General features: G+C 45.1%; 2 protein-coding genes across 3 annotated transcripts in view; both read right to left on the minus strand.

Annotated features, from left to right (window-relative positions):
- Positions 1 to 26,151, minus strand: part of stat6 (signal transducer and activator of transcription 6, interleukin-4 induced) — a 115,462-nt gene that overhangs the window by 84,783 nt on the left and 4,528 nt on the right. The gene's annotated exons all lie outside the window — the stretch shown is intronic.
- Positions 353 to 24,697, minus strand: fignl2 (fidgetin like 2). The gene is made up of 4 exons (XM_052058751.1): positions 24,539 to 24,697; positions 24,322 to 24,464; positions 23,209 to 23,349; positions 353 to 5,128 (listed from the first exon to the last, which is right to left on the minus strand). The coding sequence occupies exons 3-4, from the start codon at positions 23,231 to 23,233 to the stop codon at positions 3,117 to 3,119; spliced, it is 2,037 nt and encodes a 678-aa protein (XP_051914711.1). The 5' UTR covers positions 23,234 to 23,349; positions 24,322 to 24,464; positions 24,539 to 24,697; the 3' UTR covers positions 353 to 3,116.

A 26,151-nucleotide genomic window follows, 5' to 3' on the forward strand; every position in this document is an offset into this window, starting at 1 on the left:
CAAGTTTTGATAATCATTTGACGGATTGGCCACGAAAAAGGGAATGTGAGGACCTATTTATCGCTCTTTGCATATTTAAAACCATTGGCATATCCGATTTTAGTGTGCACGCATCATAGAGTAACCGTGTTTTTATTTTGTTGTCAATCATCTGCTTCAAACATTCATGAAGTTCATTTTCAAGACCGTTTTGGTTCAAAAAAGCAGTCAAGCAAAAGCGCATTGATATGAGTGATCTGCTTCAAACTTTCGTGAAGTTCATTTTAGCAGGCCGAGTGATGGCAACATGATACATCACAATGGCACAATCTCAGTTTCAAGATCACAAAAATAAGCAAAGCATTACGTGGTGTGCAATATTGACAAATTCTGTTTAATATTTGTGTGATACTCTTCTCTTTAAAATACAGTCTTTTTTTCTGAGGTAGACCATTACAGTTCAAGAACATGATCAATTCCAAAAATCAGCAACATCAACAAAAGACATGAAATAAATACTTTCATGTAAAATATGCTGCAAAAAATAAGAGGTAGAAATTGTTACAGAAATCTTACAATAACAACTTTACAGATGCAAACAAAAGTGTAAAAAGTGGAAACAAGGTTTTTGTTGGACAAACTACTCTTGCTATGAGTCTTGGTGAATATGTCATCATTAATCACAAATTACACTTTGTTGGAGTGATCACTTGCCACTATACAGGCTGGTCACTGTGATTGACCTAATGCGTTGGCCTGACTTCAATCACAGTATTTTCAGGGAAGGCGAAGGGCCAGAGGGTGCAGGGGAGAAGATACACAAAGATAAAATTGTAGGTAGCCCTCTATTAGGGAAAGAAAAAAAGATGATATATAATAAAATAATGATGATAAAAGAAAGGGAAAAATAATAAAGATTAAAATTGATTAAAGAAAATAAGACATTGCTTTTGGACTGTGGCACAACAGAATTATTAGGGGTGGGGCGGGGGGGGTAAGACACTTGTGAAACAGGCTTGGACAAAAGTAACTCCAACCCACGGAAAAGACTGAAAATAATTTCACCGTAGGGACATGTTCGACCAAGGTGTGTCCTCTAATTAGTGTGTCTTCAAACTTGCAGTAAGTAGCCCCTTCATGTTTCAAGATTCAAAAGTAATATCAGATTTTCATTGGTTAATATTTGCTTATTTATTTATCAGTTTTCATTAACAGAGGGGAGGAGGTACCAACAATTTTGGCCACTGTACCTTGTGGAGGAGGAGGACATTGTAAGAGAAACAGCAAAAAATTATGGAGAAAGGGAAAAATAAGGGTAATACCAGTAATTCTCATCAGGAGGCGGTGGAATATGGACAAATGTCTACAACACTGTTGAATGTATTGTAAGGCAGTGAAGGCGTTTGTGTTCTATCTCATGAAACTCATCGAAGCGTGCCTGATGAAAAAGAAAAAACAAACCCTATTGCCTCAAAATTTTTAGACAGAGGATGGATAAGGTTGGTGAGGTGTGAGAGGATGGGAATTGGAGTGGGGGTGGCTCATCTAATCCAGCCGATGATTGACTGCTGATTCTGATAACAATAAATGATTAGTTACCGTGACCCAAGACTTTTGACCGTTCATTGTATGTAGCAGTTCATGGTGTTCCCCTCATCTTTCACCAAGTCCTCTTTAGTTAAGACCTGTAAAATGTTCACGGGTGTGAATGCGAGTGGGAGTGGCTGTTTGTGCTCGGCGATTGACTGGAAAACAGCCTGGGGTTTACCCCACATTTCTTGCCCCAAATCATCTCAGTTAACAGAAAAGTCCACATTTCCCCTTTAGTGTGTAAACTGTTGTTAAAGTCAACTGGCTCACCCACAACCCTAATGCTATTAAAAATGGAGAGAAGGATGGAAAACCGGAACCTCTGAAAGCAAGCATAACTGCGGTGAAGGGTGATGATTTATGTTGTGTTGGATTCATTTTGGACTTTTCTGAAAGCTGCATGATGTCATTTTCTCATTGTAAACTTGAACAAAAAGCAGTTTGTGCAACAAAAAGGAAGTTCTGTATCTGACATTAGTATTTCTTGAAGACAATCATTATCCCACAATCACCTACAACAAACATAAAAGGACAAAAAGCTCAAACAAAAGACAATAACATATATATCATAAATGGATTTATGGCATCAAATATCCTTTGAAATACCTGAATTACATTCAATGTGACTCTTATACCATATTCAAGTTTCTCTCCGGAGGATAAAAGCCCAGCTGTAGTGCCTTTTAAGAGGCTTTCTCCTCGCTTCTCACCACAGACCCCAAAGATTACATACATTCTTTATTTCTTATTTCTGAGGTAAAGACAATCTTCCTGAGCATTTCAAACAAGACGACATAAAAAAGAAACAGACAAAGATGCGGTGTGCAGGTGGGACCACAGCAGTTGAGGAGGAATGTGCTCACCATTCATTGCAGTGGATATGAAATTTAAGGACAGCAGTCCAGTCGAAATAAAGCACATTTTTGATCTCCTATAAGTGTGAGTGTCGAGGTTAAGTCAATGAAGAGACATGTGAAGTACTTTCCATTGGGCGGTGTAACTGTTGAGTATTTGGCGAGTAGCTAGGTAGCCTCGGGACTTCGGCCATCCGGTTTGATTAGAACAATAGAACATTTGGCTTGTCGTGTTTTTGGTCAAAGAATGTTGTTGATCCCAAGGCAAAGAATACTTGCTTGATGGTGTACAATGTCAGTGGCCTGCCAATAAATAGGATCCTGAGAGAAGCAGAACAACGGGAGGATTTTCCAAACCCTGATTATCCATTAGCTTGGACCATGTCACCTAGCAACAAACCATTGATTTTGTCCTGGACTCAGGCTAAACAGGATCTCTGAGACTATCCACATAGCTGTCTGATTTTCCTAATAGGAGCTACAAGGTCAGTTCACATTTCTTGTCTTTGGAGGGAAAAAAAGTAACAATATGGATCTTCATAGCTGACCAAAGCCTGCAAAGTGAATGTTGTGTTATCAGCTTTCTCATCGGGGCTGGGCTGGCTCTTTTGGCTGCACATGTTTTGCAATCAGAAAAAAAAAAGAACCAAACATTCAAACAGTGGGTTTGTAGTACAGTGTCTGACTCACTCCTCAGTGGCTATACATCTTGTTCCACTCTATACAAGTGTCTGGCTCTTTTGTGGTGCTGTGTGGGCGCACCTTGCAGAAGGCATTCTCAAAGTCTGTGAAGGCTGGGGCTTTGCCATGCATTGTTCCAGTTGGGGCTGATGCTGACGAGAGAGCGTACTGAGTGAGCTGCAGCAGTTCCCACACAGAGTAGCCTTCAGTACGCTGCAACACCGCGCTCAGCTCTCGCTCGCTCAGACTGTAACCCTGAGGGGAAAGAGCTTGCAACAGCACCTCCCTGCGCGTGCACGCATCTGGCAGACCCACGTGGTAGCGTTTAGCGAAGCTACGATGGAGCGCATCTTGCAGTAGATCTGGTCTGCCGGTGGTGCACACGACAATCACCAAACCCGTGGTCATCTGGGCCTTCTCCAAGAAGGGTTGCAATATCTGTTTCAGGCCCTCCTCCTCCATGGTTTCCACTTGGCTGAGCAACACCACTGATGGCTGCCTTGCACCTGCCACCTGCAACACAGCCCCCAAAATGTGTTCCGCCTCAGCCTTCCCTTTTAAAGTCAACAAGGTGCCGCTCAGTCGGTACAGGGAAGCTCCAATTTGTGAAGCCAGAGAATGTGTCAAGGTTGTTTTACCCCCACTGCGGGGACCAAACAGCAGGATGCTTCTTGGTGGCTGCATCACTTGACTGGGCCTCATCACAGGCCACAGTAGGTCCTCTTCCAAAGCAGCCTTGACGTGGTTGAGGCCAGCTATCTCGCTCCAGCTTAGGGCTGGGCTGCAGTCCAAAATATTCTCGTCGATAAGGTCCAACACATGTGGGTCCGGACTCTTCAGAGTGTCAACAGTTGGACCACACAATGAAGAGCGTTTGTGGACTTTAGAGCGCTGTTGCTGCTGCTGTGTCAAAGCCTGCTCCTCCATGGCGTTATCTCCTGTCATTCCAGCAGGAGGACTGTACTCCCCGGCTTGCCCATACTGAGAAGTTACCAGTGGCTGCAAGGATGGCTTGCTGGGCTTAAACTCTTGTGGGTCTGTGCTGCTTGCTGAATTGCCAAAGCTGTTTCTGTGACACTCTGCTTTGTCACTCACGCTGTATGGTGAGGTTCCTCCACCTTTCAGTGGGTCATAGCTGTATTTCTTGTAACAAGTGCTGTCCCCAACTTCACTGGCTTCTACAGCCATCTGAAATGCTTTTCTTTTCAATGGCCCACCAGACTCCGATGTGCCAATGTGGGTGGTTTGGTAACTGTAGCTGCCCCCAACCACCGCAGGCCTGGGGGCAACAGGAGTCGGTGCTGGCAGACCTGAAGGCAAGTATGTTGCAGAGGGGTGGTTATAGCTGGGGGCAAGGCTGTTCTGGGGAGGGTATGTGCTGTGGGGGTAGCTGTAGACAGGCGAGCTATAACTCGGGGTGGATTGAAGTTTATGAAGGGAGGCAGGAGGAAGTGCTGCACCGGGTTGGGGACAGTATCCAGCTGAGAGATAGGTGCCGCTGTAGCTGGAGGGGTAGTCATTTGAGCCACTGCAGGAGCTGCCGCCACTGTAGCCAGAGTCTGAGAGGTTGCTGTTCACCACTGACACACTGCTAATTCCAGCAGGGCCTGCACTTGTGACCGCGGCCTTAGAAGTGGAGAGGTTGTCATGGCCTCCAGGGGCAACAAGGGAGTAGGAGCCATCGGAGCTGTGTGTCAATTGCCAGGGCTCCAGTTCAGTCTTCTGATTGCTGAGGCCCCCAAAGCTACCTGGGTCTGGGTAGGTGCCCACAGCAGGTGGCCGCTCGTACGCTGAATCCATTCCGCCGGAATACTTCTCGGCGTAGCGCTTCAACAAATTGGAAGCCGTTAGGGCGGAGATGTCGTCGTTGGCCCAAGAGTAATTGTAGGAGCTCCGACCACGGCCAGAGTAGAATTCCGACTTGTGTGCCGGAGAGGAGGTGGTGGAGGAGACGTCCAGGTGTTGCTCAGGCCACTGGCTGAGGGACTGGGCATGCTCTGGGTTCCAGTGCATCTTTAATAAGCCTGACACAAAAAGAAAGCATTTGTTGTCATGGTGTTAAACAATGCTTTCCTTCTATGAAAGTGACAATAGGGACCATTCTCAACAATCACGCTTTGTTGCCTTCTAGTTAGGGAAACATTTCGAACAAATTGAACATTTTAATGGCAATCTGGTATAAAGCAAACAGAGCAGTCCAGTTGTGACTAATTCGATTATGCCCTTCAATTATGTAGATGAATGAAAATACCTACAAACAATCTACTATAATCATGAGACATTTAAAATGTGTGTTTGTTTGAATTGTAGCAAGTATGACCATCCCCACACAACACGAAAAGGTCTCATCCATCCATTCATTATCTGATCCGCTTATCCTCGGAAATATTGCGGGCGTGCTGGAGCCTATCCCAGTTGTCTTCAGGCAGTAGGCGGGGCACACGCTCAACTGGTTGCCAGCCAATCGCAGAGCACACATAGACGAAAAACCATTCCCGCTCACGATCGCACCGAGGACCCATTTGGAGTGACCAATTAACCTGTCATGTATGTTTTTGGAATGTAGGAGAAAACCGGAGTACCTGGAGACAACCCTTGCAGGCACGGAGAAAACATGGAAACCCCACACAGGAAGGCCAAAGCCCAGAATCAAATCCATGATCTCTGCTCTCTGCCCGTTTATGTTACGTGAAATCCCCCCCCCCACCCAAAAAAAGATTTTTTTTGGGTTTTTGTTTATAAGGTATGTCAAAAGATTTGTTATTTCATAGAAAAATACAAGAAAAAAACATTATTATTCATTATTAAAATTCACATCCGATTGAGTGGCAAAACCGGGTCATTTTAATGCTCAACAGGGTTGTGGGTATCTGCTGAATGAAATAACGCTCATTCAGCAGTAACCGACAACCAAAACCAAATAATGAAGTCATCATTTAAGGAACTGAGTAATTTTTTGAAGCAAGTAATCAATGAAGTAACGTTACTTTTTCTTTTTTCTATGCTAGTAAACTGTGGTATCACTGTTTACTTGTAATTTGAGCCTTATCTTTTTTCTTCTACAGCACAGTGAGAAGAAAAACCTTTGCATCCCAGTCAAGAGGCCTTTGGGTTGAATTTTGATTCTGGCATTTACTGTGTGGTCTTACTCTGAATACTCAAGTTTACTCCCATTTTCCCAAAACATACTTTGTAGATTATTTGAAGACTCTGAATTGTTCATAGCTCTGTGAATGTGTGTTTTCCTAAATGTGCCCTGTGATTGACTGCCAACAAATCCACAGTGTACCCCTCCAAAGTTTGCCTGAAACGACTCTGAGGTCGCTGCAGCGCTAATGAGGATGCACTGATGATTTGTTTTGGCCTTTAGCAGCACGATTGCCCTGCGCTGTCCGAGCAGAATCTGCTCGCTTTGATCAGAGAAGGAGAGGATGCTGTAGCGAGAAATATGGAAGTGCAATGGGGAAGAGGTGAAAGCAGATTAGCAGGATGCATGTGTGCTGTGCTATTTTCCCAACATACGGTTTGTTGGAGCACCGATAAGTTCCCATTCATTTCATTTATGCTGCCGGCATCTTGGCCTCCCGGTTATAGTGATCTTCATGTTGTGTTGATTGGCTCCTCCCTCCGCCCTGCACCCCCTTTACCACCCACCAATACATTCACCCACCCACCCAGCATATACAAGAGCTGTACAGGCCCCTTGGCTGGCTGGACAGAGGGAGGGGTGGGGTGGTGGACAGCGGTGTAGAGAGAGTGCGAAAGACAGATTAAGAGTAGGGCGCGGGGGTTGGGGGGGGTGAGTTTAGAAGTGCAGCATAGAGTGCTATTCATCAGCACAGTTTGCAATGGAACATTGGAAATATGGAATGCATGTTCTTTTGGCAGAAGGACATTGGCTTGACTGGAAAGTAGATTTATTTAATCAATAGAACCCACTACAAGTGCGTAATTTTCCGAAAGAAAATCATGGCATAGTAAAGGAGGGGGTCGCAAGCGTACCTGTGTGCCTTGCAAATAAATCAAACTGCTATTTCCAAATAACCAATCTAACTGCACTCGTTGGGTGCGCCACCACTTTCAAGTGTTATCACAACATAAAGACTCATGCTACCTCATGCTGTGGCGCTACCTTGACATTCCACAAACAACTTGGCATTATTAAACTGTCACGAATCAGCCTGAGGAGAAGAGGAGTCAGAAAGCAATTGAGAGAGAGAGAGCGAGAGAGAGAGAACTACAAAAAAAAAACTGCTGTGCCACCATCGCTGGCCTTACTGCTTTTCATGATGATTCATTATTCATGGCTGTCTGTGCTTGTGGAGCTAGGCTTCTTAATGCCGTCTAAATCAAATATCGATATCTGCAGCCGCAGGTTCCGCTCACTGTTCAGCTTTGGGCTCCTCCTTAGTCTTTTTCAAAACCTCTGTATGTGTGTGTTTTCAGATTACGCACGTTATTTATTCAGTCTGATGAGACAAGGCGACCAGATGGCTGTGGGATTATGACGTCCTTGATATTCAAATCCACTGCCTCAAAGTCCCAATGGCCAAAGTAGTTCAAGTACTTCCCTTAAGCTTTCGTCTCCAACACCCGCCATGGCCGAGACTCACCAGAACCGCTTCTCACACTCATCAAGCCTGAGACACTCCATTGAGCATCCACGTTTGTGGACTGAATCGCAACTCTGTCCGGGCTGCGGAAAGCATATATGTCCTGCAGGGCCTTCCCATCTGCAGCCTGACCGGTCTGTGTCCTGCCCCAATAATAGGGCCCCTGTGTGACAGAGATGGATGAGGGCCCAGGGGAGCTCATAAAACCTGCAGCAAGGAGGGAGGCATGGAAGGAAGGCGAGTGGAAAGGAGGGGAAAGTCGACAGCAGGCTACGTCCTCTCTAAGCGGGCCGAAGCTGGCTTTAGAGGACTCATTGGGGCAGGCTAACCGCTGTCCTCTCCATCATCAGCGTACTGCCATTGCAGAATGAACTTATTTCACAATAGATCCCCGACACTCCAACCCTTTCCCCCCACCGACGGGAGTGCTAGACAGCAGGCCACAAGCACCTCAGGAACTGTTCAAAAGGAGAATCATAGATGTATACTTTAGTTTGTTATGCATGAGCTGCATTCGATGTCACATGGAGTCACGTCTAGCGCATGAAGAATCTCAAAATCTACACGGTGGCACTGTGGTGTAGATGGATTCACTGCGGAAGCCGGGATTACAATTCTCTAAATCAGGACAATGTGCACATTGTGTCATTAGATTTGGCTCGGGCTGCAACATGAGGTGTTCTATTTTAAACCAGTGTTATGAGACCGCCTTTAAGAAACACATTAACTTACAAGGGATTTTTTAAAAAAGCGTATGTTGCACATTGATTTAAAACATCATTAAAGGCAAGTACTAAAAACATGTTACGGTGTAGCGTTGCTTCGACAAGGTTGCTGCGAGACGTTAAGATGAATAAATATAAAAATAATACAAATATCTGGATGCTTGTACATTGAGGACAATCAAGGTGATACTGTCAAGTGGGTCTGAAAAAAATAGGATAAAACTTCATCTGCGAGCCATTTTTATGATTTAAAAAAATTAGTTTTGAATTTGCATGGTAGATGAACTGTATTGACTGGGCAGTGACGCATGTGGCTCAAAAGGTTGCAAAAATGTCTTTTTTTTAGCAAAGCTAGGCACAGTCATTTCATTTGGGACGCACACGTGCACCTTATTTCACTGTCAAAATCAACTTATAAAACCGGATGTTAAAAAAAACAATCATTGAAGAAATAAAGGTTTGAATAGCTTTCATCACTTAATTTACTTGTACTTTCTACATTTCATACATGCAGTTGTCAGATTCTTCCTTACTGTGAACACATGAATCCACTCATAAAATGCTGTGAAATGCCATTTAAGATGTGAACTGTATATTTATGTTTCAAAAGGTGATATCCATGTGTTTTTTTTTCATGACTAGTTGTGTACTTTTAGATGCTACAAACACATTTGCATGCGACATGCATCCCTAATGGTGCACTTCTGTCAATGCTACTCTGGATAGAAGAGAAGCTGCATTTAACAAACAATAGCAATCAAACAGCCAATAATATAATTGCAAATTTTTACTCACTGAACGGACGAACTGCTGAAGTTTTTGTGATTGGCTTTAAATAAACATTTGAACACACGGCTTTTTCTGCTGACCAGTGACCTCAGCTGGCTGCAAGGAAATTGATAAAAAGCTTGAGGACATGAACATTAAAACTTCCCACTGCATGCATGAGTGTCTCAAGGTCCCAAGGGGGACAGATGTTCCTCTGTGGACTGCCTTACTGTCTGTGCGGCCATTGTGGCAGACGAGCATCCAGCAGGCGCGCGCGGCTTGGACAATCGCGTTGGCCCTGAGACAAAGGCTGAAGGATCCTATTGTTGGAGGCCTTTCTAATTATGGAAATCTTATTAATCTATTCAGCAGCAGTCCACAGAGAGCTTTTGTGCGAGCCTGGGATTTATCGAGGGAGCAGCGTGAGCTGCATCCTTTTGTTGGTGTGCGTGATGAAGACGCAACTCACGTTGGCCAAAGTCAGCCTTGTGGAGGGCCTGCAGTTCAAACTAGACCCAGGGCCTTCAGCTTATGGTTTCTGGAATGTGGCCTCAACAAAGTGACGACGTTTACATACACAAATGAATAACGTGACTGACAGTAAATTCAGCCTGTACATCTTACAGTACACTGCTCTATTAAGTCCCACTTTTGCGTCGTTTGCTGTATTACATCTGAAGAGGATGCACGGGAAGCGGTTTTTAGAGGCCGCGGAAAAGAAGGAAACACAGAAGCAACTAGGCTAGGCTGGCTGCTTGCCCACAATGGTCCCACAATACCATTACTCTTCCTGCCTCATGTTTGCTCATTAGACATGAAATGAAACACTTACTATACTGTAGCTCGAGGTGAAGGAGTCTGTTTTTACAACAGTGATGCCTGCTGACAGAATGCTGCTGTTGCGCACCTTCATTATTGTCCGCTGTCAGTTTATTAACGTTCAGTGCCAATCCCTCTTTTTTCTGAGTAAATGGACATTGATCCTGTTAGTTCCGAATGACATCGCCCCACTGGTAACCGTAGCACTGGGGTGCCCATTAGGTAGATCCTGATCTACCAGTAGATCTGAGACAGGTCCCAAGTAGATCCGAGGAGTGTCGAGGTGGGGGAAAAAAAAAAAAAAACAACAACCATTTGTGTGTTTTGTACATGTTAGTAATATTTTTCTATTAATGTACGCTGCACCCTAATCATCCTCAGTCTCATTTTCACACAAAAAAAAAAATAAAAATTAAAATAAAGCAGGTAAATCTTGAATTTACGGTGGCGCGTGAGTACGTCACCGGAAGTTGTTTGCGCTCAGCAGTCTGCAATTGCAGCTTGTGATCAGAACCGTTGCGCTCTATCTTTTATCATCATTATTCTCATTCAGAGTTTGCTTCGTGTACAATTCACCGAGGGCACGAGCAAAGAATAGGAATCTAGGAGGGCCGAGGGAAGCACTTTAAAACAGAACGTGTGAGCTACGATAGTTAACAGGCTGCAAAAGTGCGTCGCATGCCTCATTTTCAGGCTGTTTCTCATCAGGGCGTGCGCGTGCATGTGCGTGTGTGTGTGTGCGTGCGTGCGTGTGTGCCGGTAAGGGTAGATCCCGGGAGGTTAGTTGATCGATAAGTAGATCTTCGGTCCAAAAAGTTTGGGCACCCCTGCCGTAGCAGGTACTGTAAAAGCGAAGCACGTCGTATAGCAAAGATGAGGACTCGAGTCAGAAGGACTTGGATTTGAGTCGACTTGAGTCACTGTTTTTATGACTTGACTTGACAAAAAAAGGACAATACATGGGATGAATGTTGTTTTCCGAAAAAACAAATTGAATTTAAAATTTGTCATTATGAAAAATGAAATGTATTTTGTTTGAAATGAATTCAATAAATTGATCACAACTACATTTTAAAAGTCCTACAGAACTTTTTTTGCCAGTTGCATGGAGAGCATTTTACTCTAAGTGCCAGCATGGAGCGCCCCACTTGAGAAGGTCTTTAAGCTATGGTGGAATCATTGTGCATGGCTTGCAGACAAGACCCTTTCCAATCTCATATTTGGAAAATGCAAGCACTCGTTGAAATAAAATTACTTCTTCAAATATGCTGCAAACTGACAGATAATAGAAGACATGTTTTGGGTTTTTTTAATGGGGAAAAGTACAACCTGAAGTTGTTTGCGGCGTGAAATACATTTTCATTGACAAGCATGCATTAAAATGATTACATGATTACTGTTGTTAATAAGTTGTCTGATACATGGTGTTGAATTGGGGTGCATTTTCTGTCGCGGTTTTATACATGCCTGCTGGTTAGGTGAGAGAAATTGACCAACAGTGTCATGATTTAAACTTATTCTCTCTTGATGAAGACCAGATACTTTAGGTAAGATTGTTAAACAACATATTTCAGCTTCTGAATGGTCAGAGGTGAGGATGCTCCTTTCAGCCTGTTGGGGCTGCGTATTTGTCAAAAATGAAGAGTGATTTGCTGACTGATACAAGTCGAGGGGTGAAGCGCAGCTCTTTCCACATCGCTAAGGCAAAGGAAACGAACTTGTCAACTGGTCCTGGAGTGCATCAACACAATACATTGGGCCACATTGACAAGAAATGGAGTCCTAGTGTCACTTAAAATATCCGAATAAAGTTTGACCCAACTGATTAATTAGTATTGGTGTATTTTAATAGTGTGGGCTCGATTATAATTTGTAAAGCCTTTTTCCCCCTATTTTTAAAGTCAATGTAAACATACTGACTGACACTGTTTGCTCTTGTGGGAGAAACTCAAGAAGCTGTTTTTTTTAGGTCTCCTGTTTTCCTATAAGAAGGTATTGCCGGTGAGGTGAAACATTATCTTGGCAGGAAGCCCGGTGATGGAGGGCTCTGGTTCTGTTTCACTGCTCCCAAGAGGTTCCCATCTCCTTCTACCTCTCATGGCACTTTGCTTTTTCCTTACCCAAGGAGCAAAACAGACACGCGGGTCACAAGCTGTATGGGAGGGCACACTATTAAACTTTTCTAATTGGAAATGTAAGTGGGCTGTGGATCAATCCAATCAGAGGCTCCTCTCGGGATTAAGCATCACTTCAGCCACCTCAACCTCTTCTCCACCCATCATCAATAGCAAGCGACTGACATCTCAACTCCATCACATACTCATTTTTGTGCATGCCTCCTTATATTTGGTTGCTGTTGCAGCTTCTAATTAATCTATATATATACTGTACATATATATACATACACGCACATATATACACAGAGAGAGATTGAGAGAGAGAGAGAGAGAGAGAGAGAGAGAGAGAGAGAGAGCTTGTTAGATGGGTAGATAGAGGGTATTCTGAAAAAAATATGACATTTCATAATAATAATACATCACATTTGTAAGCGCCTTTCACAACACGCAAGGACACTGTACAGCCAAGACCAATGGTAAAACACAGATAAAATAAAGAAAGAAAGATTTAAGGCGGGTAGGCATGTCTGAATAGGTGGGTTTTGAGCTGGGTTTTGAATAAGGAAAGAGAGTCAATATTACGAATGTTGGGAGGAAGTGAGTTCCAGAGTTTGGGGGCAGTGCGACTGAAGGCTCTGCACCCCATTGTACTGAGACGGGCAGAGTGTAGAAAAAGGTGGAGGGAGGATGAGGACCTGAGTGAGCGAGAGGGAATGGAGATTTGAAGATCTGACAGTAGGGGGGCGCAAGGTTGTGGATGGCTTTGAATGTATAGAGAAGTAATCTAATTATAGCCAATTCTCACTCAAATTATGACAAATTCTGAATAGACAAGCTTCAATATCAAGTACTTGTTAGTTTTGTGCCTTTGTACAATCAGTTGCAATGCATATATGTGAATGTTAAAAGTAAATTGCACATTTGTCTCATTATGTTTGTTATATGTCAACATTTTCCTAATATTCCTGTGCTTCTTTAGACTAAAACAAAGGAAAGACATATTATTTTGGTTATTTATAGCAGAGTGTGGTTTAATTTTAATGGTCCCGCCCACTTGACATCAACCGAGGCCGTTCCACATGTGAAATGAGTTTGACACCCCTTCTTCAGGGCAAACCCAAGACCAGGCGCCAGATCCAGCCTGCCAGGTCAATTTAGGTGGCCCGCAAAAGCAAATCACATGTGTTAATTTTCTGAGATCGGAACCTAAATGTCAAATTGACATGTGTAATAAATAACGTGAATAAATCTCCGTGAGCCGTCACCTTACCGTGGTGGAGGGGTTTGTGTGTCCCAATGATCCTAGGAGCTAAGTTGTCTGGGGCTTTATGCCCCTGGCAGGGTCACCCATGGCAAACAGGTCCTAGGTGAGGGACCAGACAAAGCACGGCTCACAAAGCCCCTTATGAAAAATAAAATCGATGGTACTCAGTTTCCCTTGCCCGGATGCGGGTCACCGGGGCCCCCCTCTGGAGCCAGGCCTGGAGGCGAGCGCCTGGTGGCCGGGCCTACACCCATGGGGCCCAGCCGGGCTCAGCCCGAAGAGGTAACGTGGGTCCCCCTTCTCATGGTCTCACCACCCGTGGGAGAGGGTCAAAGGGGTCGGGTGCAATGCGAGCTGGGCGGCAGCCAAAGGCGGGGACCCTGGCGGTCCGTTCCTCGGCTGCAGAAGCTAGCACTTGGGACATGGAATGTCACCTCTCTGGCAGGGAAGGAGCCCGAGCTGGTGTGTGAGGCAGAGAAGTTCCGACTGGATATAGTCGGACTTGTCTCCACACACAGCCTAGGTTCTGGTACCAGTCCTCACGAGAGGGGTTGGACTCACTCTGGAGTTGCTCACGGTGAGAGGTGCAGAGCAGGTGTGGGCATGCTCATTTCCCCCCGGCTCAGTGCCTGTACATTGGGGTTCACACCGGTGGACGAGAGGGTTGCATCCCTCCGCCTGCGGGTGGGGGGACGGGTCCTGACTGTTGTTTGTGCATATGCACCAAATAGCAGCTCAGCATACCCACCCTTTTTGGAGTCCTTGGAGGGTGTGCTGGAGAGTACTCCTGCTGGGGACTCCCTTGTTCTGCTGGGGGACTTCAATGCTCACGTGGGCAATGACAGTGAGACCTGGAGGGGCGTGATTGGGAGGAACGGCCCCCCCAATCAGAACTCGAGTGGTGTTTTGTTATTGGACTTCCATGCTCGTCACGGATTGTCCATAACGAACACCTTGTTCAAACATAAGGGTGTCCACATGTGCACTTGGCACCAGGACACCCGAGGCCATAGTTCGATGATCGACCTTGTGGTCGTGTCATCGGATTTGCGGCCGCATGTTCTGGACACTCGGGTGAAGCGAGGGGCGGAGCTGTCAACTGATCACCACGTGGTGGTGAGATGGCTCCGATGGTGGGGGAAAATGCCGGTCCGTCCTGGCAGACCCAAACGTATTGTGAGGGTCTGTTGGGAGCGTCTGGCGGAATCCCCTGTCAGAAGGAGCTTCAACTCCCACCTCCGACAGAGCTTTTCCCATGTTCCGGAGGACATTGAGTCCGAGTGGACCATGTTCCGTGCCTCTATTGTTGAGGCGGCCAATCTGAGTTGTGGCCGTAAGGTGGTTGGTGCCTGTCGTGGCGGAAACCCTCGTACTCGCTGGTGGACACCAGCAGTAAGGGATGCCGTCAAGCTGAAGAAGGAGTCCTATCGAGCCTTTATGGCCTGCGGGACCCCAGAGGCAGCTGACGGGTATCGACTGGCCAAGCGGAACGCAGCTTTGGTGGTCGCCGAGGCAAAAACCCGAGCATGGGAAGAGTTTGGTGAGGCCATGGAAGCCGACTTCCGGACTGCTTCGAGGAAATTCTGGTGCACCATCCGACGTCTCAGGAGGGGAAAGCAGTGCACCATTAACACTGTGTACAGTGGGGATGGGGCGCTGCTGACTTCGACTCGGGACGTTGTGAACCGGTGGGCAGAGTACTTCGAAGACCTCCTCAACTCCACCAACACGCCTTCCTTGGAGGAAGCAGAGCCTGGGGATTCTGAGGTGGGCTCTCCTATCTCTGTGGTTGAAGTCACCGATGTGGTTAAAAAGCTCCTCGGTGGCAAGGCCCCAGGGGTGGATGAGATCCGCCCGGAGTTCCTCAAGGATCTCCCGGGCAGAGCTGGAAGAAGTAGCTAGGCAAAGGGAAGTCTGGGCTTCCCTGCTAAAGCTGTTGCCCCCTCGATCCGGCCCCGGATAAGCGGTAGATGATGGATGGATGGATATATTTAAAGGAATAATTACTTTTAACTCTTAATTTCAAGTCAAAAAGAAAGAAGACTAAATTGCAATTAATATACACAAAACAAGAAGTGAAGAGTAGCAAGTTAAGCTGTGTGTCACCTAAATTAACTTTTGAATGCCTGGGTTTGTTGCTGTATTGTTCCAAACTAACAATGTACAGTAATTGCATTTTAAACACCACATGTAAATGAAATGATTCCATGACGGAGTGACGACATTTTAAATAATCTAATTCTTCGTGAAAATCTTTCACACAAGAACACGTTCTTACGACAGTCAGAGACTCAATTATTAGCCCCTCTGGTATTAGTATTTTGTACAGCCCTTTTTTGCCAAAAAAAACCCAGCAGCAAATCTTCTCCCGTAATGTTTCACAAGATGGCAGACTACAGCAAGAGTGATGTTCAAGCATTTGTCTTTGCACAATCTCTCTAAATCATCCAGCAACCGGGGTCCTCTCCCTCTGCACACTCCTCTTTTTCGACATTTCTAAAATTTACCATAAAATTGTTTCCTGTTTTTGAAAATGTGCGAGCATGCCCTTCTGCACTCATTTTCAGCGATCACAACAGCTCAACCATCGGACTTTGCTTTGTGAAAAACAATGCAGAAACTCCCACATCCCTATGGGTTCACTGCCCCTGCTGTCATGTCCAAGCCAAGAGGTAAGCTGCATTGAGTCTTGATAATATAACGAATAACTAGCCGAATGAAAGCTGCAATAAATCGTGTCATCTTTAGATCAGTCACGTTTGCAAATAGCAATGATGCAAACACGGCATGTTGGATAATAACTTTAAAATGATTATCTTTACAGTATAAGGTCTCTTTATCCCTGATTGGTCCATTTATTAGTAGTTAACTGTTGTTTAATATCATTCTACATTTGTTGTACTATTGAATAAAACTATTTGAGAGGAATGAAAAAAACTGAGAGGAAATATCTTTGTTGTCAGTACCAGTGCTTTAAAATTGGCAATTTAAAAGCAATGAAAAAATTAAATGACTATTGGTCCATGAACAACATGTACTGGTCTCAACTGGTCCGTGACACAAAAATGTTTGGGGGCCACTGTGCCAAAGGGTAGCGAGCAGACTGTCAACTCTTTGTTTATTTAACAGTCAGTCATCCTCTTCTTTACATTCGAGGGACAAGGTGAAAGTGGACCAAGTGTCACAGGTGCCATTTTTCACATGGCCGCCTGGTGCATCAAGCTGCGACAACACTGCGTATGAATAGACAGAAAGGCTACAAGGTATACTTGGCAGGTAATACAAGCTTCCAAATCAATGTCTCCTTGGAGTCTCACAGCATGACAAAACACACAAAGTACCTAATCGTTCTCTGGTATGATCCAATTAAAGCATTAACTTTCAGTATTACGGCTGTGAGACACTGGTGTAGCAGTGGTCGTAGTAGTACCGAGACTTTGCTGTAGGCAGCATGGTTTCAGTGACAGTGTGGATGTTAGCTTGAATGGTTGGTCTCTTTATGAGTGATTGGTGACAGTCAAGATATCGTCTGCCGTTTGGAAAACTTAGCTCGGCGAGCTCGGGTCCAGCTCCCGGAATGTCCATTAAATCTCAAATACTGCTGTGATTGTTTTGTTATTTTCAGCCATTGATTTGGGCTTAGGTAGAGATGTGCACATTAAATTTGGTGGCGATTGGTCAAAGTTTTCGAACATAAAGCACGAACCACCAGTTAATGCCAGTAAAATCCAAAAGAATGAAATCCTGGAGCTGCCGAAATGAGTGCAGGGTGTGCAGGCCTCTCCCTTAGAGATAAGGTTAGAAGCTCGGTCACCCGGTAGTGGCTCAGAGTCGAGCCGCTTCTCCTCCACGTTGAGAGGAGCCAGATGAGGTGGCTCGGGCATCTCGGGCATCAGCTCCTGGATGCCTCCCTGGTGAAGTGTTCCGGACATGTCCCACCGGCATGAGGATGACCCAGGACACGCTGGAGAGAGTATGTCTCCTAGCTGGCCTGGGAATGCCTTGGGATTCCACGGAAAGTGCTGAAAGAAGTGGCTGGGGGGAGGGAAGTCTGGGCTTCCCTGCTAAAGCTGCTGCCCCTGCGACAGGAGATTAGCCTGACTTTCAATTTTTAACTTCATCAGGTATGTTCTTCTTTGATATGTTATGTCAGGGTGAATTCTTTAATCTAACCCGTAGTTTTAATCCTTTCCCTCCAAATAAGACCTAATCAGAAGTGAGTGTACTTTAGAGGATATGCTTTCAGGTTTTTTTGAGAAGCACTTATGCATGAGTTGCTTCATACACATTTGTTGCTAGAGGAACTGTCTGGCTAACTTATTTATCTTTTAACTAAGTTTATTTATGTAGTGCTTTCACAACAGCTGCAGCAGTAAAAAAGAGCTTTAACACGAACACATTGAACACGAAATCACACAAAACCAGTAAAAACTATTCTGACATACACCTTTTTGTTGGATGCAATTATAAATGAAAGTGGAGTCTGCTACAAGCTAAGTTTGAAAGTCAACAAGGAGCTGTAGCATCCATTTCACTTCTCCTGTCACACCTAAATCCACTTAGATGTCAAGCAGCAACACTCAGTTCCAAATACTCATCCCAAATTATTTGCAATTGTGACACTGTGTCTGAAGGCAAGGTGCTCTCTCAAAGGCTCAATATCTCGCACAGAGCTGTCATAAGGGCGAATGTCAGGCAGCGAGGAGAGAGAAAGCAAGAGAATGCCAATGGATCCCCTAAATATATACACGCAAATCATCTGTTTCAATCGTACTTGAAAATCCATTCTGGATCGGTTAGTTATCTTGATTTGTTGTCCCGTCAGGAGGTCTCTCAATTCCTCTGTTCACGTCACTGTGATTTATGACACTAATATCAAAGAGGACGTTCTCACTGGGCTGGGACCTGCCCACTGCCACTCGCCCCTCCCACTGCCACTCGCTGGCTCATCATACAAAGACCAATCAGAGAGGCCTGCTGCATTTCACCGCGTGGCAGGTGGAGATGCTGGGAAATTGTCTTGGGGCGTTTGCGCACTTTGCTATGACAACCATTTTTGATTAGCTCTGTTTACACAAAAAATGGCACAGGAATTCCTTCCATATGTTGTGTGAATGCATGGATTACTCACACACACGGTGTCTCCTATGATGCGTGACAACTCCTCCGAAATAGCAACGCTCTCAGCCTTCACCAAATCAAAAAAGACTGCTGCAATACATCTTTGCAAGCAACCTTTTTTTAAGGATGGTTTACAGACAAAAAATAGAACATGAAGGAAATGAACAGACTAAAATTGATGTGGACGTCACAATTCCTGCCCACTTCAACTTTTGAGAATATCACAAGGGTTAGCCTCTCCATGGCTGACTCATAAGAGAATGAGGGCATGCCGTTAGATGCCAGATTTGCTTCCCTTGACAAATCCCCAGGATATGAACACAATGCATTCTAAGAGCCTTTTTGAAAGATGAATTGTTCATATTAAATAAAAATCTGTAAGGGTTAGCTTTACTTGCCTTTTTTTTCAAGTACACCTCCAGGCCTCCACTGCCCATCCGAAAATGAGCTGCACTCAACTTCCACATTTGACTGGGGGGTTGGTGCTCAAAGGGCATCCATCCTCCTATCCATTTTCTGCACCGCATATCCTCGCAAGAGGCTCGCATGGACATGCTGGATTTCAAAGTCCAACTTTGAAATTCCGTCAAGCCAATTTTCGGGGCTTGTCGCACAGCTGCATATCCAAAATTGTCACACTTGAACCATGATGCAGACTTGCCTCTGTAGCTGGACAGAATTAGCATTCGCCCTGCTAAATACCGGCTGAAGACGCAGGTCCGAAACTCACTGCCCGCCACTGAGTACACAGCACAGTACAAATACTGTATTGTACTTGGCCTTATGGGGGAACTTAGACAAACCATGGCTTTTATGTGGCTGTTGAATTACCAAATTATTGTAATGACCGATGTAGTTTCTTTACCTCACATTGATGTTTGTTTGCCCGTTCCACTTGCAATATACAACGGTGCTTTTTAGCGTGGGATAAAATAAAAATGGACATAAAATATGAAACCTTTGTACAGTGAACTACTGATACAACTCGGCAAATTCTCTACAGTAGGGATGTCCAAACTTTTTTTTCTATTTTACCATAGATCTACTTTTCAAGCAAACAACCTCGCACGATCGACCCGTTCGCGCACCTGCACCCATGCACACGCACGCACGCACACACACACAAATGCCATGATGAGCAACAGCCATATCAGACCCTAACATGAACAAACCAGAAAAATAAAGTAGATACAAGAATTTGTGAGTTTGTGCTGATGAAATCACTGCCAAGTGGAGACCTGACGTGGAGGCATGGGATGCATTTTTGCAGCGTCTTAAGTGCAGAAACTGTCGTACATTTGTGTTCCATTTTAAAATGTTTCCTATGGTGGTCCAGATTCCCATTCTCTGCCTGTGCCTGTGTGTGAATTTTACATGAAACAAACCTGCCACGGTAAATTAAAGGTGACCAGCGGTTTTATTTTATTTTATTAGTTTCGCTTTAAAATACTTTTTGGGTGAAAGTGAAACTGATTGGATGCTTTGGGGGCATAATACACTGGCACAAAAATATCTAAGATTAATAACATGCACACAGACACACAAATCTTTTTTTTTTCCATTTCCCCCTACATCGCTCGCAATCAAGTTATTGGGCACCCCTGCTGTACATTGTGTCATTTTTAAAACCTTTGAAGGGTGGGTTTCCGGAGTAAGTATGTATTTTTTTTTCAGGATACTTGACACCTTTATTTTAAGTAAAATATAAAGTAAGCATTTCAAGGACAACCCAGAAGGTTGTGTTGTGGTGGTAATCAAAATGAGGATTGTGCCATCATGTTATTCAAGTGAGATATATGACAATGTAATATGACAATACACTACAGAAACAAAGCTGTGCTCAAATCCTCTCCAGTTTAAATGATCATGTGTTGTGAAAAGTTTTTGTTGTTATGCCGAGTATTTGGGGTGGAGGTGTCAGCTAAACTGCTCGATGGCATTTGCTAAACATTGATTCATTGACAAACCTGTTTAGAATTGCTAATGGCGGTGCAGTAAAAAGAGAGAGAGAGAGAGAAAACTTCCCATCTGCAAGCACACTCGATTTCCAGCTCTCTCCAAAACGAGAAACCCTGCCAAATAATTGCTGGATGCGTTACTTCATGCTTGTAATTTTAGAAACAACTCCCCATCCCCCTCGCCTGCTGACACACGTTCACAAACGGCAGCAGCCTGTCCGCTGCACCCTCCCCTTCAAGAAAAACAGGGTCCTTATTCTGTGTGACTGCAGGCAGGCTCTGGCTCATTGTGTCCACTAATATACCAAAGAGCAGCTGTCTTCGAGCCCCGCGATGACCAATCTCTCCTTCCATCTGTCTCGCTCACCAAATCTCCCGCCCGCTGAACATGTTCGATGTTCGGCGCGTGTCTGATCCCATTTCATCAACCCTGCACCGAAGCCGTTTCTTGTTGATACAAACAAACACGGTTTGTTCCTCTGACCGCTGCAAAACAAACACTTGATAGCGCAATGATCCAAGGGCGTTATTTCTCAAGCGCGGTCACTTACTAATTAGCTGCGGCAGCGTGAACGCTGTGAAAACTGCTGCCTCAGGAATCCAGAAAAGTGTTGCTTTCCAAATGAGCCTTCTTAATTGGGTCCTTCACAGGAGCAGGGGTCTCCTTAATGAGCTGATGAACCGTTTGAATGCGGGAGCAGAGGGCCGCTGGACGACCTAACCTCTTATTTTTGTGAGCCCGCGCGCACACTCGCATGTGCGCACATGCACGCAGACTCGAGGCTAATTTGACCCCATTCACAACCCACACTAATATGTTTACTCAAGGGCTTCATGGGCCCCGCCACCAAACACTCATGCCGCACGGCCCCACAATGGTGATGGCCGCCGGCGTGATCGTACAGCGTGAGATCTTCTGCTTCTTTCTTCAATGCAAGCCACTCCGGTCAGAAAAAAAAACCCCACTCACAGCAACACATAAAAACGAGAGCGCAAGGGAGAAGGTAGTGATGTCAGGCAGAGGAGGGTTATAAAAACTGCCAGTACTGTACAACCAATCAGTTTGTCCTGTGCGCTCTCTTAAAAGAAAAGGCCTCGCTACACCAGCGGGGACCCCGAGCAACAAGAGTGAGGGCACTCACGGGTTGGTGGCCTGGGACTGATTTAAGAGTTTGTTTGAAGTACAGATTACAGATTCTTTGCACCAAATCCCTCCAGGAGTATCCATGCCCGCTGGAATCTCTCTCGGGTTTCTTCTCAGGTCCGGCCGAAGCCTTCTCTCAACAGCTTGAAGTCCTGTGGCCGCAGACCAGCAGGACTGCAAGCGCACGCGAAAATAACTACTGCGTCCGCAGCAATGCAGGAACAAAAATGAGTTTGAAGAACAAGAAAAAAAAGAAAGCTCAATATTCACAAATAGGGATTTCCATCATTGAGGTGAGAGTCTTCACAAGTCTCTCCCGGTCCGATTTGTGCTAGCAAAATCCCAACTGCGGTCTTTTTGGCCCAAGACGGCGTGTTGTGTCCTCAGTGAGTGCAGCGCTGCGTTTGTGTGCCACTGGCGTGTGAGTAAATAGTGTGACTATCTAACACCGCTGTGCGTGTTCTGTCACACACGTGCAGTAGTTCTGCTACGATTCCCACCCCGCAGAGGCGCTATGGCGCTGCTTGATGCAGTCATTAAAGAACAAACAAGCAAAAAAACAAAAACAAAGGTGCAGTTGGACAACAACAAAAAACTGGCAGGAAGTACAACAGAAGGTTCCCAATAAGGAGGCGCATCTTCTAACGCGGCAGGCAATTCCGCCTGCATTTGTAACATTCTTTTTCTTGGCATCCACTTCAGCACGAAGGAGTGTCTTGGGTAAATTGGTCTAAAAGGCTGCAAGGAGCTAATGGAACTACCAGTAAAATGCCTTGATGGGAAGCAGCACAAGCATGCATCCACTTTTCCACGGCAAACAGATGTTTGCTAACCTCGAGAAATTTGGACGAACTATCGTAATTGTTTCAGGGGCAAGCATGCATTTTTCTTGGTAGAAGTTGCACACCCACGCACACACGCTGCAATATTGCTTAGGCATTCCTTTTTAATGCAAAGAAACGCTCAATCTGGTCACATTTATTGAGAGGGTAAATCTTTGAAAATGAACCCTTGTGTTTGATTTTTCCCTCTTGTCTTGTAACTGTCATGCTGATAAAGCGCTTTTGAGGTGAGTTAAAGGAGAAGAGGAGCGGCGGAGGCTGAGGCAGCACCATGCTGGCTGCCAAACAATGCTGTTTTCGACTCAGATGAAGCCCGATGGTGGTGGTGGTGGTGGGGGGGGGGAGGGTGGAAATGAGGAGGTCGGGGGCGAGGCCAAAAATGGACATATCAGTTATTAGGTCAGCATTGACAAGAAAAAAGAGCACAGTGTGTGCGTGTGTGTTTGTGTGTGTGTGTGTGTGTGTGTGTGCGTGTGGTGCAAAGTCCGAAGAAGCAAAAGGAGTTTTGGCTGTTAAAAACCATCCACCGCCTTCTTCTGAATGCAATGAAAAATCGAGGTCACGCCTGGGGAAATGCCTCCATGTATCTTTTCTTGTCTGGCAGTTTGGTTTTGGAATTGCAGAGTTCGTGGGCAGGTAGGTTGGGGTGGGGGGGGGTTACGGTTCAAAGTCCAACTAAATCCTGACTCGGCCGGTTGAAATGGTGAGAGAGAAAGAAAAGGTGCATACTCACTACAGGGGGCAATGGGACTCAGCATTCTGTGAAGCTGGTCTTAGTGAAGAGGAATGTGGTTGTGGGAATGCCGGCCACGGTTAGCGTCTGTTGGCTTGGTGTCCATCGCTGTCATGTGTTCGCACGGATGATGCGACGGCCCTGCGAGAGAAGGACCGAGTTGACGACGTTTGAAAAGCCACATGAAAATGAACAGCAAAACTCAACAGCCGATTTGCTGCGTGACGGAGAGACGCCAGCGTCCTGTCGGTAGAGCAAAAACAAAGCACAAACGCACGCACACAAGGGGGCTCATTATAGTCAAGCAAGCTGATTGTGAGGCTGCGTGCACCCTCAAAAGAAGGCTTTCTCAAATCTGCCTCACAAAAAGAGACTCCCGCATACCACCGCTCTGTGCGCGGGGCTAAAAAGACAGCATTCTTTGCACACCAAACAAGTTGGCCTCTGCTGCGATGCACACTATTTTCAGAGTCGAAATGTTCACTCATTTTTCAACTGAGTCAAAATGGAATTCTGTAAATTATATTTGTTTCATCGTTTTACTCCTGCCCCCTCTATTATTTGACCCCGATTCAAGACTTTGCACGTCGACTAGATGGGTAGACTTCACAATAGGAGACATTTGAAGGGCAGGCTGTTATATTGAGTAAAATATTCCAAAACGTTCTTCCATATTACTTCTTTCCCGCAACCATGTCCTTCCAGATAAGAATGTTGAACTCAGGGCAATGTGGACCATTTGCGATGTTTGCACATGACCACCCTACAAATACAGTACATACAAACTCTACATGCAACAAGGCACTTGCCCGTGTACATTGACTCATATGTCATGAACGTGAAAGTGAAATGATGCAATGAGCGCAGCTATTTGACAGTCCAACGTGAACCAGACAGCCCACAAAAACAAACTACAACTACCATTTCAAACACAAACGCAAGTTTGTCAACGCCTGATTCCTTCCTTCATTTGCCTCCTTCCTTCTTTTCTGCCCTCTTTCCTTTCTTTTTTCCTTCTTTTCTCTAGCGGCTAGCCTGTGTGACTTGTAAAGTCGCGGGAGCAAATCATTAAAGGGAGCAAGAGGGAGAAGTCAAGAAGGCGTGTTGCTTTACCTCTTCATGCCTGCATGTCCTCCATCCCATTTGAAAGCAGCGCTTGGTTAATCCCGATAGCAGATTGGATCAGGCCACTGTGTGTGTGCACTGCTTTGCTTTTAGTCCACATATGGGACAGAACTCGAGACTCCACACACCTCCTCTCTCTGTCTCTCTCTCTCTCTCTCTCTCTCTCTCTCTCTCTCTCTCTCTCTCGCTTGTCCTTCTACTTTACCTCTCTCTTTCTCTCTCCTGGGTTGGCCAGTGACAAGAGAGTGAACACTCCCCTCCCCCATGGGTCTCTCTCTCTCTCTCTCTCTCTCTCTCTCTCTCTCTCTCTCTCTCTCTCACTTGTCCTTCTACCCTACCTCTCTCTTTCTCTGTCCAGTGTTGGCCAGTGACAAGAGAATGAACATTCCCCTCCCCCATGGGTCTCTCTCTCTCTCTCTCTCTCTCTCTCTCTCTCTCTCTCTCTCTCTCTCTCTCTCTCTCTCTCTCTCACTCTCTCGCTTTCTCTCTCTCTCTCTCCTTCTCTGAGAGAGGAAGAGAGAGAAGGACATTGCGGAGGGCAGGAGGGTGGATGGATGGATTGATGAGGGAGCCTGGTCAATCTGCTCTCTGGTGCATGCGTTGTGTATCTCTGGAGAGAGCGAAGAAGAAAAAGAAGATGAGTATCTGGTTTTGAGGCATATGGTCAGCATATGTTAGAATGAGTGGAAAGAAGAATGCTGCGTGAAAATAAAACAAGAAACAAATATTTGAATGTAAAGTCGTCCAAATACGATGCAGTGCCTACACCTGAGTTTGTATTTACTGTATATGTATTTATGTATTACTGTATATGTATCATGTATTTTTTTTGACTGATGGCAAAGTGGATGGTCGTTTTCCTCTTTGGCTCGGAAAAAATGCTGTCCATGATTTGCTAAAAAACATTTAAAATGTGGAGTCGTCAGACCACAGCGCACTGTAGCACTTCGCGACAGCCCATTTCAGAGGAGCTCTGGCCCAGAGAAGTCGGCGTCGTTCCTGGGTATCGTTGGTAACACGCATTTATAGACATAGCGAGAAACTGAAAGTGTTTTTTTAAACTACTGCTGAACCCGCAATTCAATATTCTTTACAATATGATGGAATTTTTTTTATGCAGTGCCGCCTCAGAGATCATTGTCACGGTCATTCAGTGGTGGTGTTCGGCCTTCCTGCTTAGGTGCAATCATTTACCTAGACTCACTGAATCTTTTCATGATATTCTGGACCGTGGATGATCAAATCCCTCAATTCCTTGCAATGGTATGTAGAGAAACATTTTTCTTAAACGGTTGGGCTATTTGCTCACAGATGTTCACAAAGTGGTGAGCCTTATTATTTGTGAGCAATTGATGCGTTTTTCGTACCTAATTATGACAATCATCTGTTTCCAGTTAATCTGCTCACCTGTGGAATGGTCCAAGTAGGAGTTTGTACATGTATGTGCTCAAATCCATATTTTTAGTCATTGTTGTTTGAGCACTCTCATGGTCAGTTATTCAATTTTCACATTACAGCTCAGGCTTTTTTAAGCCCCACACGCGGACCACGTGGCCAAGTCACCGACTCATCATGTTGCAAACACGCTATACCTATACTACTGTCAAACTACACGTTGTCACCCACTTTTTTGTTCCAGTGGCCACTTTTGGGCCAATTTTATATGCACGTCACCCCTGACTCCAAGCACATTTTCACTCAAAGCAGCACACCTGCAAGATGAAATTCTGATTTTTGGAGTGTGGAAAAGCCTTGGGAATTAGGATGTATTTGCAGTATACTGGATAACAGAGCAACAATTATAATTGCGAAGAAACT

This window comes from Hippocampus zosterae, chromosome 2, assembly GCF_025434085.1.
Source record: "Hippocampus zosterae strain Florida chromosome 2, ASM2543408v3, whole genome shotgun sequence".
In the NCBI taxonomy this organism is placed as follows: domain Eukaryota; kingdom Metazoa; phylum Chordata; class Actinopteri; order Syngnathiformes; family Syngnathidae; genus Hippocampus; species Hippocampus zosterae.